This window comes from Neophocaena asiaeorientalis, unplaced genomic scaffold (assembly GCF_003031525.2).
Source record: "Neophocaena asiaeorientalis asiaeorientalis breed wild unplaced genomic scaffold, Neophocaena_asiaeorientalis_V1.1 scaffold1, whole genome shotgun sequence".
Taxonomy (NCBI): domain Eukaryota; kingdom Metazoa; phylum Chordata; class Mammalia; order Artiodactyla; family Phocoenidae; genus Neophocaena; species Neophocaena asiaeorientalis.
The window spans coordinates 2,074,318-2,093,343 of NW_020171981.1; the positions used below are offsets into that span (position 1 = coordinate 2,074,318).

The 19,026-nt window shown below is 40.4% G+C and overlaps 1 protein-coding gene across 4 annotated transcripts in view; it reads left to right on the plus strand.

Moving 5' to 3' along the window:
• Positions 1-19,026, plus strand: part of IKZF3 (IKAROS family zinc finger 3) — an 85,909-nt gene that overhangs the window by 16,975 nt on the left and 49,908 nt on the right. For 2 of the 4 annotated variants that reach the window (XM_024742760.1, XM_024742774.1), the window contains exons 2-3: positions 4,575-4,628; positions 7,013-7,111. In XM_024742760.1, coding sequence (XP_024598528.1) covers positions 4,575-4,628; positions 7,013-7,111 — 153 coding nt within the window. Of the gene's footprint in view, positions 1-4,574; positions 4,629-7,009; positions 7,112-19,026 lie in introns of all 4 variants that reach the window. The other 2 variants (XM_024742753.1, XM_024742764.1) reach the window with 1 other exon arrangement.

Consider the following 19,026-nt stretch of genomic DNA (forward strand, 5'->3'; position numbering starts at 1 on the left):
CCTCAGTTAGTTTGTTTTATCACGTTTAGATTCATGTTGTGCATATTTGACAGGAATATCACAGAAGTGATGCTGTGGGGTTTTTTTATATATAAATTTATTTATTTATTTTAGGCTGCGTGGCGGCTTCATTGCTGCGCGCGGGCTTCGTTGCGGCGAGCAGGGGCAACTCTTCGTTGCGGTGCACGGGCTTCTCATTGCGGTGACTTTTCTTGTTGCAGAGCATGGGCTCTAGGCGTGCGGGCTCAGTAGTTGTGGTGCAGCGGCTTAGTTGCTCTGCAGCATGTGAGATCTTCCCGGACCAGGGCTTGAACCCGTGTCCCCTGCATTGGCAGGCAGATTCTTAACCACTGCGCTACCAGGGAAGTATGATGCTGTGTTCTTTTCATTATCAGTGGGCATATAATTTTCATTTGTCCCATTACTGATGATGATCACTTTGCTCAGTTACAGTGGTGTCTACAGGGCTCTCCACTATATAGTTTCTCTTTTCATGTTTGTAATAATAAGTATTTTGAGGAGAAGCACTTTGAATCTATATAAATATTCCATTTGTTACTAGGCTTTCAACTTATTAACTTTCTTATTAGTGTCAATATGGACTCATGAATTTCTGTTTTTTTTCAATGAGTTATAATCTAGTACTATCATAATAATTTTGATGCTCCCTTGTCTCAGATTTGTCGAGTGGAAACCCCTTCAGAATGATTTCTATATCCTTTTAACATATCCTCCTCGTTCTGTGAGCACTTCCTTGCTTTCTGGCGCAACAAAATGTTCCAGTCTCACCTGTACTTTCCCTGCCCCAGGCTTGGAGTCAGCCATTTTTCCAAGGAATCTGGTTCCTTTAAGTTGAGAATGATATTTAGAAGTTAATATCTATATGCTAGAAGCTGTTGTGGTGTCACTGCTCCCAGGTGCTCTCAGTGGACAGGGCTAGAGACTATGTGTATGTATGCCATACATATACACACATTTACATCTATATTTTGTATCAATTGATATACAGTAGAAGCCATGTATTCCTGCCAATACTTGCATTTCCATTATAGGACCACAGGTTTCCATATTTGTAACTCCCTTCTCTGACAGAGAAAACCTGGGTCTCATTATCTGTTATTATATTTTCCTTATTTGATCAATCCTCCTTTATGTAATCAGTCATCCATCGCCACTGCCATCTCCTCTTCAGTGAAGATGCTTTCCTTGCCTCATTTGGGTTTTGACATTCTGTCCTACAGCCACTGATCTATGTGGACACCCTTTTCAGCTGTTGGTGTCTGACATCCCAGTGCAAGGCTGTGCCTAATATGTGGATGCCCTCTTCACCCCACTCAAGTTTGGACACTTTGCACTGGACCGCATCCATGCACACAAACTCTCCTCACTCCATTTGGGCTCCTTGGTGCCAGCCCCCCCGTCCCTGTGCAGGTACCTTGCTCGCCCTGTTTACTCTCTGAAACCGGAGCACCCCCAGGCATAGATGTCCTCTTCACTATGCTCAGGCTCTGACTCTTCATGCTAGGCCATCACTTACTTGGATATCCTCTTCATGCCTCTCAGACTGTAACACTCCAGGCCACGTAATTCTCCCACCCTCCTTATCTGTCTCAGGCTCTGACTTCCCATGCTGTCTGCCCTTCATATAGAATCCCTCCTCATTTCATTCTGAATGCCCACCACACACAGGCACACTCTTCATGCTGGTTGGTCTCCAGCAGCCTGCCTTGCCTGTCCCCATTCCTTGTATAGATGTTTCTTTCACCCATCTTGGGTTTTGACCCCACATAGCAGGCTGCCCCTTTGCTTACTTTAAAAATATTTGTATTTTCCCTGCCTTTATGCTTTGCTGCTAACATTTAATGGGTGGTATGTTAAACTTTTAAAATTAGGGTAGAATGTAAGTACAGTGACTACATTTTTCAAAACAATAATTGGAATATGTCTGAAATATAGTATAGAATATTTGAAATCAGTGCTATCCGGAGCAGTTTTAGGTATATGATCACCATTAAAATAAAGAGCAGGGACTTCCCTGATGGTCCAGAGGTTAAGACTCTGGGCTCCCAATGCAGGGAGCCCAGGTTCGATCCCTGGTCAGGGAACTAAATCCCGCATGCCGCAATTAAGAGCCCGCATGCTGCAACCAAAGATTCCACATACCACAGCTAAAGATCCTGCACCCTGCAACAACGAACCTGCACGTGGCAACGAAGGTCCTGCATGCCGCAACTAAAGACCTGGTGCAGCCAAATAAATAAATAAATATTAAAAAAAAAAAGAACAAAGGAGAGTTTCAATTTCTTTCTTTTTTTTGGCTGCACTAGGGTCAGTAGTTGCAGTGCGTGGGCTCAGTTGCCCCGTGGCATGTGGGATCTTAGTTCCCTGACCAGGGATTGAACCCATATCCCTTGAATTGGAAGGTGGATTCTAAACCACTGTGCCACTTGGGAAGTCCCAAGAGTTTCAATTTCTAGTAATAGAAGAGTACCTCCTATTGAACCAAACTTCCAACAGATAACAGTTATAGGTTCTGGACAAAATATGAAAAAAATCTGTTACCTGTTACCAACTTGTTTTTATGGCTTTTTTGCCCAAGGGCAGGCCCCAGTTTTAGCATCAGGGTGACCAAAACTTGAGTAGATAATCCACAGTTTTACTAGCTTAAAAAACGATAGCAATCACAACAGTTGGGAGGCAAAGGGGGAAATCCTAGAATGGAGAGGACAGAGAGGGCTTTTTGTGTATAAATTCTCTGGCTGGACCAAATCTTTAGCTAATCCTTGAACTACACATGTATGGATCATACCCTGAGCAATCCATCAGAGGTGAAAGTAACTGAATAGAGATTTACACTTCTGCAAGAGTGACCAACTTGTCCCAGGTTCCCTGAGGCTGTGAAAGTTCTGGGGTCTGGGAAAATCCTCAATCCCAAGTATACTGGGACAATTGGTTATGCTAGCTGCTGCCCACCACAAATGAAACAGAATTTGAGTTTAACTACATGCTTTAAAAAGTAAAATAAACAAAGAAAAGATCCTATATGCTTCAAAAGAACATAACAGACTCCAGAAATTCTGTAATATCTTTATAATGTCCAGGGTACAATCCAAAATTATTAGGTTATATGAAGAAACAAGAAAATGTGACCCATACTCAAGAGAAAAGGAAACCAAAGATGACTGAGCCCAAAGTGACAGGTATTGGACAAGGATCTTAAACAAGTATAATAATTATACTCAAAGATGCAAAGGAGGGCTTCCCTGGCGGCGCAGTGGTTGAGAGTCCACCTGCCGATGCAGGGGACACGGGGTCATGCTCCGGTCCGGGAGGATCCCACATGCCGCGGAGCGGCTAGGCCCGTGAGCCATGGCCGCTGAGCCTGTGCATCCGGAGCCTGTGCTCCGCAATGGGAGAGGCCACAGTGGTGAGAGGCCTGTGTACCACAAAAAAGAAAAAAAGATGCAAAGGAAAATATGCTTGTAATGAATTAACAAAAAGGAAATCTAGCAGAGAGACTAGAAAAAAGAACAAAATGGAAGTTCTAGAACTAAAAATTACAATATCTGAAATAGAAAACTCACTGGATAGGCTTGACAGCACATTAAGATGAGATAAGAAAGAGTAAGTGAACTTGAAGATTTATCAATAAAAATATTCAATCTGAGCAACAGAGGAAAGAATTTGGGGGGGGAAGAATAGAACCTCAGGGAACTGTGGGAAAATATGAAAAAGTCTAACATACATGTAAATGAAGTCCTAGAATAAAAGGGGCAAGAGAATGGAGGAGAAAAAGTATTTGAAGAAATAATGTCTGAAAATTTCTCAGGTTTGGTGAAAAACATAATTTTACACATAAAAAGTTCAGTGGACCCAAGTGGGATAAATGCGGATAAAACCACACCTAAAAAAAAAACAAAAAAAAAAAAACCACACCTAGACATATCATAGTCAAACTGCTAAAAACCAAAAGTCAGGAGAAAATCTTGAAAGCATTCAGAGAAAAAGAATACATATATATAGGAAGACGACAATACAAAATATCACTGACTTCTCATCAGAAACAACAGAGGATAGAAGATAGTGGAATGCCATCTTTAAAGTGCCAGAAGAAAACTGTCAACCCATAATTCTATGTCAAGTAAAAACAACCTTTAAAGTTGAAGGCAAAATAAAGATATTTCCAAATAAATGAAAACTAAGAACAGTTGTCATTCATACAGCTGCCCTACTAGAAATGCTAAAGGAAACTCTTTAGACTGAAGAGAGACAATACCAGAAAGGAACTCAGGTCTTTATGAAAAAATGAAAAGCACCAGAAATGGTAAGTATGTGGGTAAATACAAAGTACTAATTTGTTCCACTTAATCTCTTTAAAGTATAATTGCTGCATGGATTCCTTTTATTCTCCTTGAGGCATATTTTAGGGAGGATATAGAGAAAGAATTAGTCCTGATCTGAAGAGGAAATCAGCAATTAAGTCTTCCAAAATAGTATCCTTATTAAATTTTGAGTGCTCAAATCTGAAAAAATTTACTCTAAGTAGCTAATATTTGTAATCCTTTTCTTTTCAGATATAAAACCAAATGTGGAACTGAAAAGCACTCAAGAGCAGTCTGTGCCCACAGGTAACATCAGGTCTTACCACTCTGAAAATATACCGTTACTGAATAGACCAAAGGAAGAGGAATATTCTGATTGCAATAAAAATGCTATGGAAATGTGTTGGGGAAAAAATGTGGTTGTCTCTTCCTGATACAAAAATAACATGTCCATTTAGATCATATAAGTTCTTTGGCATCACAGAGCCAAACCATCTACCTAATGTTAATCACTGGTTTTTTATTCTCTTTTCACATTTTTTCAACTGATTGGTTTGAATAAAGACAGTTTTTGTTGAACAATATAGTAGCTGTTATTTGAACAACTTGTGCTTTTCACTCAGGAACAGTGGTCAGCAAACTTTTTGTAAAGGGCCGGAGAGTAAATATTTTAGACTTTGTGGGCCATATATGGTCTCTGTTGCCTATTCCTCTTTATGTTATTTACAATCCTTTAAAACTGTAAAAACCATTCTTACCTCCTGGGTCCCTACAAAAACAGACCATGGCTAGATTTGGCCTCAGGCCACAGTTTGCTGACCCCTATTCCAGAATAAACTATAAACATTTAAAGTAATCTATTTCCTAACAATAACTTCTGTGTTTTCTCCATTGACTAACTCACTTTGTTTGAATCAAAGCTTTTGCTATATTACAAAATTTACCACCTAAGTGCCTTGTTATATTACTGTGAGTTGTAACCTTATGATTTTGGGGTTTTGGCTTTTTAAATTTTATTTATTTATTTACTTATTTTTGGCTGCATTGGGTCTTTGTTGCTGCGCGTGGGCTTTCTCTAGCTGCGGTGAGCAGGGGCTACTCTTCGTTGTGGTGTGCGGGCTTCTCATTGCAGAGGCTTCTCTTGTTGTAGAGCACGGGCTCTAGGCACGTGGGCTCGGTAGTTGTGGCACGTGGGCTCAGTAGTCGTGGCTTGCGGGCTCTAGAGCGCAGGCTCAGTAGTTGTGGCGCATGGGCTTAGTTGCTCTGTGGCATGTAGGATCTTCCCGGACCAGGGCTTGAACCCGTGTCCCCTGAATTGGCAGGTGGATTCTTAACCACTGCACCACCAGGGAAGCCCTAACCTTATGTTTTAATTGAACCTGTACTCATATTAGTTGTTCAGGCGTGCACTTTATGTCCATTATTTCAGGCTTGAGAAAAGTAAACTATTTAGAGTCTTACTGTCTAAGAGTATATGTTATAATATGCAGAAAAGAGAAACTTTACCTATAAATCAAAACCTGAGTCCATGATGACCACATTTTCAGGACCTCTTAGTCATGGATTTTATGTAATATGTTTCCATTTTACTCCTACATGCCAGTAAAATGTCCTGCTCCATGTGTTCAGTCATGCCTGCAGCTGAAAGGAAGCCCCTGCAGTTTCTAATCACCTCTCTTATTTCAGCCCCTCCTTAGTGCCACAGGATTCAGTGTCTTTATTTGTTGCATGTAATAGATTCTCAGCAAATATTTTATTGAAAATTGGGAAGGAGTTTGATAGCAAGCGGGTATATTTTCTGTTCATTTCTTTTATCATCTTTTTGTTAAGCTACCATGCTTATATGTGAAATAATTCCAGCTACGTCATGCCTTCTTCCTTACTTCTAATATTATCAATATTTATTGTACAAAATTATATTTTTGTTAAACTTGATTTTTAGTAAGTTTGCTGTTTATTTAACCATGCTTTTATTATGTCTTCTGCCTTTTACGTAGGACCTCCCGTAACACTTTTTTTTCCCCTTAATCTCATGTCCGAGTCTACATTATAGGCCTGAGTCTTGCATTATAGTTGTGCGTTTGTTTTATCTACATCTGTAGAGTATAAGCTCCTTGAAGACAGGAATTATAACCTATTCATATCTGTAGCCTTGTCAAAATTTAGTAAATGTTTGATGAAATACAGGAATTTGGGGGCCAATATGCTTTCCACAGAATCACATTTATAATGTGAACAGAAAGGGAAAATAGGATTTGGTACAGAAGCGTACAGCCTTCCTCTCAGGAAAGCATCTTTCCCAAATTGAGTTATGCCAGTAGTTTCAGACTCAGTATTTCTCATCACTATATGTTAATATTTCTTGGTCTTAACTAGCAATAGCATCGTACTGAATATTGTGAGATATACCAAAGGAGAGAGAATTTCAATCCAAAGGAACTTGAGTGCATTTTAACTCAGGTGAAAGAAATAGTCCAGAAAATGATGTCTAATGGAAAGGCACATGAACCTTGGGCGTCTTTCTGAACCTCAAGAGTTTTCACATTTATCTTACTTGGGTGTATGTGAAAGCGATATTGTCTATCACTAAGGGATTGGGTGAAGCTGAAATAGGAGTCTTACTTAATACATGTTTATAAAAATCCTTTAAAGTTGACTGCATAGTTAAAATTCTTCTTATCTCCTAGAAGGTTCGGTGCTTTTGCATGACTACGATTTAACCAAACCTCATGAAACAGAAAATGTGGATGGTACAGAAGGCCCAGCCAATCAAGATGAAGACATAGGAGGTGAGCCGTAGTGTGTAGACCAGAAACTAAAGATATCGTTCAGGCTCAACATGGAGAAGAAATCAGGAAATCTCCGAGGAAAACTTGCATTTGTGGGTTGAGTTGGAAGGAATTCAGTTTTGTTCACTTTACAAATATTTACATTTAATAATTTGCTACGGGATGTCAGCAGATTTTGAGAATTTAAGGTGCTTATTCAGTGTTCAAGTTATACTAACTTCTTTTTTTAAATTTTTTAACATTAATTTTTATTGGAGTATAGTTGATTTACAATGTTGTGTTAGTTTCTGCTGTATGGCAAAGTGAATCAGTTATACATACACATATATCCACTCTTTTTTAGATTCTTTTCCTATATAGGTCATTACAGATTACTGAGTAGAGTTCCCTGTGCTATACAGTAGCTTCTTATTATCTACTTTATATACAGTAGTGTGTATATGTCAATACCAATCTCCCAGTTTATCCCTCCCCCTCCTTCCTCCTCGGTAACGATAAGTTTGTTTTCTACATTTGTGACTCTATTTCTGTTTTGTAAATAAGTTCACTTGTACCATTCTTCTTTAGGTTCCACATATAAGTGATATCATATGATATTTGTTTTTCTCTGACTTACTTCACTCAGTATGACAATCTCTAGGCCCATCCTTGTTGCTGCAAAGGGCATTATTTCATTCCTTTTTATGGCTAATATTCCATTGTATATACATACCACATATTTTTTTTCTTCATCTTTATTGGAGTATAATTGCTCTACAATGCTGTGTTAGTTTCCACTGTACAACAAAGTGAATCAGCTATTTGTACACATATATCCCCATATCCCCTCCCTCTTGAGCTTCCCTCCCACCCTCCCTATCCCACCCCTCTGGGTCATCACAAAGCATCGAGCTGATCACCCTGTGCTGTGCAGCACCTTCCCACCAGCCATCCATTTTACATTTGGTAGTGCATACACGTCAATGGCACTCTCCCACTTTGTCCCAGCTTACCCTTCCCCCACTGTGTCCTCAAGTCCGTTCTCTATGTCTGCATCTCCATTCCTGCCCTACCACTAGGTTCATCAGTACCTTTTTTTAGATTCCACATACATTCGTCAGCATATGGTATTTTTCTCTTTCTGACTTACTTCACTCTGTATGACAGACTCTAGGTCCATCCACCTCATTACAAATAACTCAATTTTGTTCTTTTATGAGTGAGTAATATTCCATTGTATATATGTGCCACATCTTCTTTATCCATTCATCTGTTGATGGACATTTAGGTCGTTTCCATGTCCTGGCTATTGTAAATAGTGCTGCAGTGAGCATTGGGGTGCATGTATCTTTTCGAATTATGATTTTCTCTGGATATATGCCCAGGAGTGGGGTTGATGGATCATATGGTAGCTCTATTTTTAGTTTTTTAAGGAACCACCATACTGTTCTCCATAGTGACTGTACCAATTAATACTCCCATCAACAGTGTAGGAGGGTTGCCTTTTCTCCACACCCTCTCCAGCATTTATTGTTTGTAGACTTTTTTATGATGGCCATTCTGACCAGTGTGAGGTGGTACCTCATCATAATTTTGATTTGCGTTTCTCTAATAATTAGTGATGTTGAGCATCTTTTCATGTGCTTTTTGACCATCTTTATGTCTTCTTTGGAAAAATGTCTATTTTGACCTTCTGCCCATTTTTTGATTGGGTTGTTTGTCTTTGTGGTATTGAGCTGCATGAGCTGTTTGTATATTTTGGAGATTAATCTCTTGTAGGTCGCTTCATTCGCAAATATTTTCTCCCATTCTGTGGGTTGTCTTTCATTTTTTAAATAATATGTTTATTTTACTCTTTTCCATCATAAAAATAATACATGTTCATGATAGAAAGTTTGTCTGGGATATTTTCCACCAATTCTCCAATTCTCTGGACACCAACTGGGCATCCAGCAATTCAATTCAATTCAATTCTTATGCTAACTTCTAGAATTAGTGCAGAACCCACAGGTTAAGGGCTCAGTCCCACAAGACTGCCCTCACTTTAGACACCACTTAAAAGTACCAGGTCCCCAGGTTACCTGAACTTCTGTCCAACTTGACTCCAAATTCGGGATTTCCCACAACCACCCCCGCCCTCAGGTTTGATAATTCCCTAGAAGGACTCACAGAACTTAGGAAAGCACTTTACATACTATTACTGGTTTATCATAAAGGACACAACTCAGGAACAGACAAATGGAAGAGGTGCATTGGGCAAGCTATGGGTTGGGAGGGTGCAGAGCTTCCATGCCCTTTCTGGGCACATCGCCTTCTAAGCAGCTTGATGTCTTCACCAGACGCTCTCTAAATCTTACAGTTCAAGAGTTTTTATAGAGCTCAATCTCCAGTGCCTTTCCTGGAGGTTGGTGGGTGAAAGTTCCAGCCCTCTAATCACTTGGTCTTTCTGGTGACCAACCCATCCTGAGGCTATCTAGGGGCTGCACCTTAAGTCACCTCAGTAGCATAAACTCAGATGTGATTGAAAGGGGCTCGTTATGAATAAGAAAAGACACTCTTATCACTCAGGAAATTTCAAGGGTTTTAGGAACTTCGTACCAGGAACCTGGGACAAAGATCAAATGTAGTCTTTGACCATGAATTTCTTATAGCAAATGCATCATAGAAGTCAGAACATACTGGCACATTACTAGAGTCACACTCAGTCATTAATTAGTCCAGTCCATCATAGCATATGAAAATGTCTTCTAGGGTGAGACCACTCAGATTTGCAGGCTTCCATTTGATCTTGTCAGGTTCCAAATGCAGGAGTGTCTCAGCAATACATGGCTTCATCTTTTCAAGCATCTGGTATAACTAAGCTAAAACACAATATTATTCCCTTGCTCTGAGTCTCTATTGAGACTGTAATATAATATTGGATTTCCTTCTTTGCATAGCCCATTGATTCATTCCTTTGCCCTCAACTACTATTCCTCCTTCTCTCCATTTATTTATACTTAAACTTTTCCACCTTTGGAAGGAACTTTAGATTCAGCTACTGTGATGTTCTAGATTTCAGGCAACAATACTCATCTAGTAAGTGCCTCCCCTTCAGTTCACTTCTATTCATAGAGGGTAGAGGTACTTAGGTACGGAACTAGTGGGCTATTTTTACCACCAGGCAGTGGCTACTTTCAGTGTTAACCTTGATTTTGCTAAATGGAATGAAGACATAACCTGCCTTATCAGGCCTTTAGGAATTCTGACATAAAGGTTTAAAACTATAGTTACAGTTTCTTGCTTAGAAATCATCCCTGTTTCTGGCACTTGTAGTTGTATCCCTGGTCCTGTGACTACAGGGCATCAGATAGGAAAGAGAAAGTTGAGGTATGTGGAGAAGAAAAAAAAGTCTAGTTATCATACCAGTGTCCTCTCTCCTTGGAAAGAATCATATCATCATACCATGATCTTCCTCCCATGGAAAAAATTTCATAGTCGTACTAGCAGCCTCTCCCCACCGTCTCTTCCCCAGATCCGCCAGAAAAACAGAGGAGTCTATCTAGTGGGGACAACACTGCCTCAGCTCCTCTAATGTTGAGTGTGAACACACACTCTTTTTCTTTTTCTTTTTTTTAATTAATTAATTTATTTATTTTTGGTTGCGTTAGGTCTTCGTTGCTGTGCGCGGGCTATCTCTAGTGGCGTTGCTGTGCGTGGGCTTCTCATTGCGGTGGCTTCTCCTGTTGTGGAGCACCGGCTCTAGGTGTGTGGGCTCAGTAGTTGTGGCACACGGGCTTGGTTGCTCCGTGGCATGTGGGATCTTCCCAGACCAGGACTCGAACGTGTGTCCCCTGCATTGGCATGCGGATTCTTAACCACTGCGCCACCAGGGAAGTCCCTGAACACACGCTTTTGAAGACATATAAACGAACCTTTCATGCCTACATCTCCCCCTGTTTTAAACAACCCACGTTTCAACTGCTTGTTCCAATTCTCTATGGAACTATTATTCTGAGGAGAATATCTCTCTGCCTACTCATTATTTGATATTATGAGCTGTAAAGTGTGTTCCTTGCTCTTAATAAATGTGATTTGGTGGTCCAGATGGGTACAATATCTTCTGTTCTGGTTCTTTTATAGTAGTTGCACCATTTGCATCTACCACCAGGTAAGCAAAGCCCAGTCCAGAGTCAACGCCTATTCTATCAAAACCCATTTGTAGCCCCACTGGGGCTACTGACATTGGTTCAGAGTAATCCACTTGCAAGCTGTGTGTGGGGTCTTCCCCCTGAGGAATCCCCCCCATAGCCATCTGCACCCTCTGTTTTTCTTGTTGGCATAATGAACAGTTCTTGTTGGCATTTTGAGCCTCAGAGGGTACAAAAGGAATATGTGCAGATTCAGGCCTCTGCACTGCTTTGGTCCCCAAATGTCCACTTATTTCATGGACCCAAGTGGCCGCCTCAAGCTAATACCCCATAATATCCACGGATGATTGGTCATCATCTAATCCTGGAAGGGGTTTCTTCTGTTAGGCATCAACCTGTCCTACTTTAATGTACCCGTCCAATTCCCATAGTGATTTCCATAGGGCTATGGTCCATATGGACATCCTTTTAATAGACCAGACTTCCATAGCCCTCTGCTTATCGGTATGGCCAGACCATTGGCCATCACTTATGAGTCAGGTAAAAAACAAAACATAGAGGCTTTCATTGTTGTTCGATTCTTCCATCCCTGTTAGGTAAACAGCATGTAATTCATCCCACCAAACTGATTGGTTTTTACCTTCTTCAGTCAGAGTGGTAGTCTTCCAAACAGGATATTGGCCATTTACCTTGGAACTGCCATCCATAAACCAAGCAGCGTTTTGTTGGTCAGTCAAGAACTGTTTATAGGGCACTGTCCAAGTGACAATAGAATCCGGCAGCTCCTTACACAGTTCAAAAGTCAGTCCTAGGAGAAAAGAGGCTCCCTGCTTGTGAGTATCTCCTGCTTACATTCCCCTTGTAGCACAATCCTGTATAAACCATTGCGTTTTATTATGGAACTCTTCTGGGCATTGCCCTCCCCATTAGAGCATTTTTCTGACATCTCCTAAGACGTCATGGGTGTTTCAGATATTAAGCTTATTTTTTGTCCTGCAATCATAGGGGCAGTTTCAATTAATGTCTGATATCAGCCTACTAATTGTCCCTCAAATAGAAATTCTCTATTCCATCCTCCCCATAGTTGTCACTGGGAAGCACTCCCAGGCTTTTGCCGTAAGCCCCAACCTATGTTCTACGTAGAGCTATCGCACAGAATTTGTCCACACCAGCACTCCAGCTTCTCTTCTACACTGTGTGGACTTGGGCAATCTTATCCATCCTCATTTAGCATGTCCAATGAATATCACTTGAAGGATAGATTTACATGCCTCCTGTTTTACACAGTAGTTCCCCAGTCAGACACAATATCCATACCCATAATACATTCATGTAAAAGAGGTACAACCACTTCGCATGTACCAGTTTTCCTCCAAACTTTCACCTTAATCAACCAACCCTTATATTCCTTTAGTAAAAAATTGAAGTATAGGGCTTCCCTGGTGGCGCAGTGGTTGAGAGTCCGCCTGCCGATGCAGGGGACATGGGTTCGTGCCCTGGTCCGGGAAGATCCCACGTGCCGCGGAGCGGCTGGGCCCGTGAGCCATGGCCGCTGAGCCTGTGCTCCGCAACAGGAGAGACCACAACAGTGAGAGGCCCGCGTACCACAAAAGAAAAAAAAAAAAAAATTGAAGTATAGTTGATTTACAATGTTCTATTAGTTTCTGGTGTACAGCAAATTGATTCAGTTATATATATTCTTTTTAATGTTCTTTTCGGTTTTGATTTATTACAAAACAGATATTGAATATAGTTCCCTGTGCCATACAGTAGGACTTTGTTGTTTATCTATTTTATATATAGTAGCTTGTATCTGCTAATCCCAAATTCCTAATTTATCCCTCTCCCACCCCCTTTCCCCTTTGGTAACCATAAGTTTGTTTTCTGTATCTGTGAATCTGTTTCCATTTCATAAATAAGTTCATTTGTGTCATATTTTAGCTTCCACATATAAGTGATATCATATGTATTTGTCTTTCTCTGTCTGACTTCACTCAGTATGACAACCTGTAGGCCCATCCATGTTGCTGCAAATGGCATTATTTCATTCTTTTTTATGGCTGAGTAGTATTCCATTGTATATATGGACCACATCTTCTTTGTCCATTCATCTGTTGATGGACATTTAGGTTGCTTCCATGTCTTGGCTATTGTAAATAGTGCTGCTATGAACATTGGGGTGCATGTATCTCTTTGAATTACAGTTTTGTCTGGATATATGCCCAGGGGTGGGATTGCTGGATCATATGGGAACTCTATTTTTAGTTTTTTGAGGAAACTCCATACTGTTTTCCATAGTGACTGCACCAATTTACATTCCCACCAACAGTGTTGGAGGGTTCCTTTTTCTCCACACCCTCTCCAGCATTTGTTATTTGTAGACTTTTTATGATGGCCATTCTGACCAGTGTGAGGTGGTACCTCACTGTAGTTTTGATTTGTATTTCTCTAATAATTATCTATGTTGAGCATCTTTTCATGTGCCTGTTGGCCATCTGTATGTCTTTTTTGGAGGAATGTTTATTTAGGTCTTCGGCCCATTTTTTTTTCATTGCAACCCTTATATTCCTAACTAACCTCCATAGGACTCATCAACAGGTTTTGGTTTTACAATATTAGGTAAGAGAGATGTTCCCCAATTGGACATAATATCCATTCTCATAAAACATTCAGGTAAAGGAGACACAATTTCTCCATGTAAAGCTTGTTTAAAACATCCAAGTTTTCATCCAAACTACCACCTTAATCCTATCAACCCTTACATTTCTATATTCTCTCAATCTAATCGGAGCCCCCTTTAGGGCTTCACTAACATGTTCTGGTAGCACAGTGCATGAGGTACCCACGTCAGAGAGTTCCAGAAACTTTTCTTCTCCACCCCACTGACTATTTTATCTCTTCATGTGCAAAAGAATTTGGGTCCCTATTGAGAGGTTGAGCCAGGGGACCCTGGCTCTTTTGTTATGACAAAGATTAACCTGCCCGTTGCCCTAGGTGATTTCAGGTCCGATTTCTCATTGCAGTCTTTGCCTTCTAGTTTTTACACTGGAGTGAATAGAGTGGACTTATTTGGGGCCCTTTAAAGTAGAGGAACTGGGCTTCCCTGGTGGCACAGTGGTTGAGAGTCCGCCTGTTGATGTAGGGGACACGGGTTCGTGCCCCGGTCTGGGAGGATCCCACGTGCCGTGGAGCGGCTGGGCCCGTGGAAAAAAAAAAAAAAGTAGAGGAACTAGCAGGGAGTCCTTTTGGTCCACCCAACTTTCTATAGTGCTGTATTAAGACCGTTGTTTCAACTCTATCACTGTCCATTTTATTTATCCCATTTCTTGATAACTATCTAAAGATTTTCATCCTGCTGAAATGAGTCCCTTAACTCTCCCCATTCTTTTTCTTCTTTATTTTGGCCCTATCAATGTTTCCTTTATTCATCTTACTTCTTGATAACCATTTACAGTTTTCCACCTTGATGGGACAAGTCCCTTGACTCTCCCTTCTGCCTCTCCTCATTTTCTTGTTAATTAACCTAATGTTTTTATTAGCATCTGAAAGACCCAAGAGAGGAAGCTGAGACAGCAGATTCAATAAGGCTTCTCAGACTGTTGCTTGATTTTGAAGCAGTAATATTAAATGGGATGCCCATGCAAAAGAGGTCCCCTGTTCTGTGTTTTCTTAGATTCTGTATTTGTCTTTTTGGCATCTATTCATTCATCTATATTTGATGCTTTGATGTTTGGGGACCTTACAGACCCAGGGAAAGACTGTCCTTCCCAGGGATAGCCAGTTCTTAGAGACAGTAAAGGACTTGGCCAGGAGCATGCTTTTCCTATATAAACCAACCAATCCAGAGTCCATACCCCCCAACCATCTCCTTATCTAAATCTCATGAACTGAACTAATATTTCCCCTGTCTGAAATCAATCCAGGGCCAAGTAGCAGACAACTAGAGACCACTCCTGTGTCCCAAAGCCTGCTGGAATTATTCAAACCAGGCAGTCCTAAACTGTTTATCCTGCCTGCCTTGCCTTTTCTCGGAAACTCCAGTGAAGGCTCTAGCCTAGGATTTTCCTTCCTCTTTTCTGCATCCTGACTGACATTGGTGCTTTACCCTGTGGCCCTGTGTGGTGTAATAAAGTTCTTATACCACCTGTGTGGTGACCCCCTCTATGGACCCTGTGAGTATAATAAACTTCTTCCTTCCAGACCTTGTTCCCATTTCCTCCTGTGGCTGCACCAACTTTACCATACTATATACAACATGTACATGCTTAGAACACCCCCTTAATCCACAGCATTTACCAAGACCTGGGTAATAGGCATATTTAGTGAGTGACTATCTTGGTTATCATAAAGTCAGTCCCATATGGCTTACATATGAAACATATCAGCTGCTTCATCTGGGTTGTTTTACTTGGCACTTATAGAGGGAGTGGGACAGTCCTCTTTCTCAGGGTAGACAGACCTTACAGTGGCTTTTATCCAGTCACCTAGGCTGGCCATTCCCTCAGGAAAAACGTGCTGTGTTTGTGGATCATGTATAATCATCTGCCATTGTTCCATAGTGAGCTGTGGGTCCTGGATCAACCCAGACATGCTCTTCCACTCTGCAGCATCCCAAACTAAAGACAATGCCCCTAAGTTAGTCACTCTCACAATCCATTTTAGTAAAGGTTCTTCAGGAAGCTGATGATACTGATTGAAAAAATAAGACAACTCCTTCACACCCTACCCCCTGGTTTCAGTAGTTTCTTGGTTTTGCCTTCCCTCCACATGAACCACCTTCTTGGTGACCAGAAGTCTTAGAGATACTCTCTACTGTTCTCACATAATTTTTCCCTTTGGGGGAATCTTTGAGCCTAGTATCTGAAGCACAAACCAACTGAAATCTGACCTTGGTTTATCATCAAGGTCTGCCTCAGAACTCTCTTTTCATTTCATTTTGGCTTTGCAGATAACAGTAACCAAGGAATTGTACATTTCGCTTTTCTCTTATTAGCTTGCATTTCTACACATATCCAGTGAGTCAACTTCCCAAGAGTTGGATCCACCTCTGAATACCCTTGGTAATTTTACTTTTAGTAACTGATCAAAGCACAACTGCTGCTCCATAACACAGGTGACCATGTAGCCAGGAATCAGAGGTTCTTCATCCCTTGCTTTTTCTTCCTTTTTCTTCCCAAACCATATGTTTCCATGAGCCAGGACTGTTCTAGCAAATCCCACTCATGACACCTATTGTGGGATGTTTCCAACACCAACAACTGATTCTTCAGACACCAATTCACCATCAATTCAATTCTGCTACTAACTTCTGGAGTTAGCACAGAACCCACAGGTCAAGGGCTCAGTCCCACAAGACTGCCCTCACTTCAGACACCACTTGAAAGTACCAGGTCCCCAGGTTTCCTGTACTTCTGTCCGCCTTGACTACAAATTCAGGTTTTCACACAACCCCCACTCAGGTTTGATAATTTGCTAGAATGACTCACAGAACTTAGGAAAGCACTTTACATACTATTACTGGTTTATCATAAAGGACACAACTCAGGAACAGACAAATGGAAGAGGTGCATTGGGCAAGCTATGGGTTGGGAGGGTGCAGAGTTTCCATGTCCTCTCTGGGCACACCACATTTTCAGCAGCTTGGTGTCTTCACCAGAAGCTCTCTGAATCTTACAGTTCAAGAGTTTTTATAGAGCTCAATCTCTAGTCCCTTTCCTGGAGGTTGGTGGGTGGGGCTGAAAGTTCCAACCCTCTAATCACTTGGTCTTTCTGGTGACCAACCCATCCTGAGGCTTTCTAGGGGCTGCACCCTAAGTCACCTCAGTAGCATAAACTCAGGTGTGATTGAAAGGGGCTTGTTATGAATAACAAAAGACACTCTTATAACTCAGGAAATTTCAAGGGTTTTAGGAACTCTGTGTAAGGAATTGGGGACAAAGACTAAATACATTTATGTGTTTTACCACAGCTTGGAAAGTTCATAGAAGTAGAAAGAAAAAAGAAAAACCCACTTCTATCCTACCACCCAAATATAGTCTGTATTAGCATTATGGAATACTTCCAGGCTTTTTTTTGGAATTTTGAGCACTATATTTATATTAGCATTGCAAACATTTTCTACTAATATTTATGTTGCTAAAACTTATCACTATTGCTTTGTGAATATCACTCAGATCTCATCTTAATGTCATTTCTTCAGAGAGAATTTCCTTGACAACCCAGTTATTTTAATGCAGTAGGCTATTGTAATTCTCTGCATGGCACTTTGCAACGGATAATTTTGGAGTTTTATTTGTTTATTGTGTCTCTCCCTCCACCCTTCATGAGCCAGGATCTTGAGTTTTCTTTTTCTCTCTAGGTATTTGCAACACCTAGAATAGTACTTGGCCCATAGTAGATGTGCAGTAAATATGTGTTTCGTTTAAAAAAAAATACACACACACACACAAACATTTTTTTCCTTAAAGGAAGAAAAGAAGAAGACAAAAATTGTTTCTCCAGATCTTCTTCTTTTGTCTTAGATCCTTAAGGACCAAGAAACGGAGTTCTATGTCTAAAACTTCTGAGACTCAAATCACAGCTTCAACTAATATTCCAACTCTGCCTAGCTATACATTAATTTGTTCCAGTTCTCAACCACAGAGACTGAAAAATGCTGCCTGGCACAGGATGTGGTCATTTGTGCTGAGGAAAGGCATATGGTGTTCTACCAGCTTCGTGAAACTTTTTGAAAGTGACATCCATGGAGTCACACTCAGAAAGAGGCAAAAGATAACTGTGCCTTTGGCTGCCATTCTTCTGAGTTTAGGGTTTCTGAGTTCTACTAGTAAACACCATGAAGTTTAGGTTTGAGATGATGATCCCTATACAACTTTTGGTCTGGGAATTTATAATTTATGTTAGAATTTGTTCTGAGTTCAGAAGTAGCCTATGAGTTTTATGTTTTCAGGTAGTCGGGGGAAAAAACAGATGAAATACTCAAGTATAAACAAGAAACCAAATAATTACACTCAACAATAGGAATTTGAAACAGATATTATTAAAAGCCATGTGGTACAGCACTACTCTAGGAATCCATACAATAAATTCCTGGCCTCTGTGTTTTGACCCTGCTCCAGAAGTGCTTCCAAAGGTCATCTTCAACTGCTGTGATGCCTATGCCGTTTCTATCACCTTACCTCCAACTACATGTCAGTGGATTAATGGGATACCTGTGTATTTTTCTCAGTTGTTAGGGGTCTGGGAGTGTCATGTAGTTCCTGGTAGAGACTAGACGATACAATCAATCATCCTAAATAATTTGGAAAAGAGAAGAAACAGTTCTTTCTGCTAAGCCTGACTTAGAAAAAAGTGAATAGCCTAACTTTAGCATTGAAAGATTAATTCATCATTTCATGATTAAGCTCCAAACTGATTACTGTACTGGACTGTAATGTAATGCTCGCACTTAATCTGGGTCATATATCTGGGGAAAGGTTGTTACCAGGCCCCTGCTTTTTCAAAAGATATAATATGATCAGTATATACAAATTATATATGCTAAATTATAAAATAACAGAACTGAAAAGTAGCATTACCTGGTAAAAGTTATATAATAATGTATCTTAATATGTATTAAGGCACTTCTGCCGTATTCAGCATAGGGAAACATTAAGACTAGAATTAGGATTATACTTTTAAAGGTAGTTAGGGAAATTTAGCTATAATATAATAATGGTTATAAGTAACTTTAAAGTATGCTTTAGAGGATCTTAGTTTGTTTAAATTTAATGGAAGCATTTTTTTTTTTTTTTTTTTTTTTTTTTT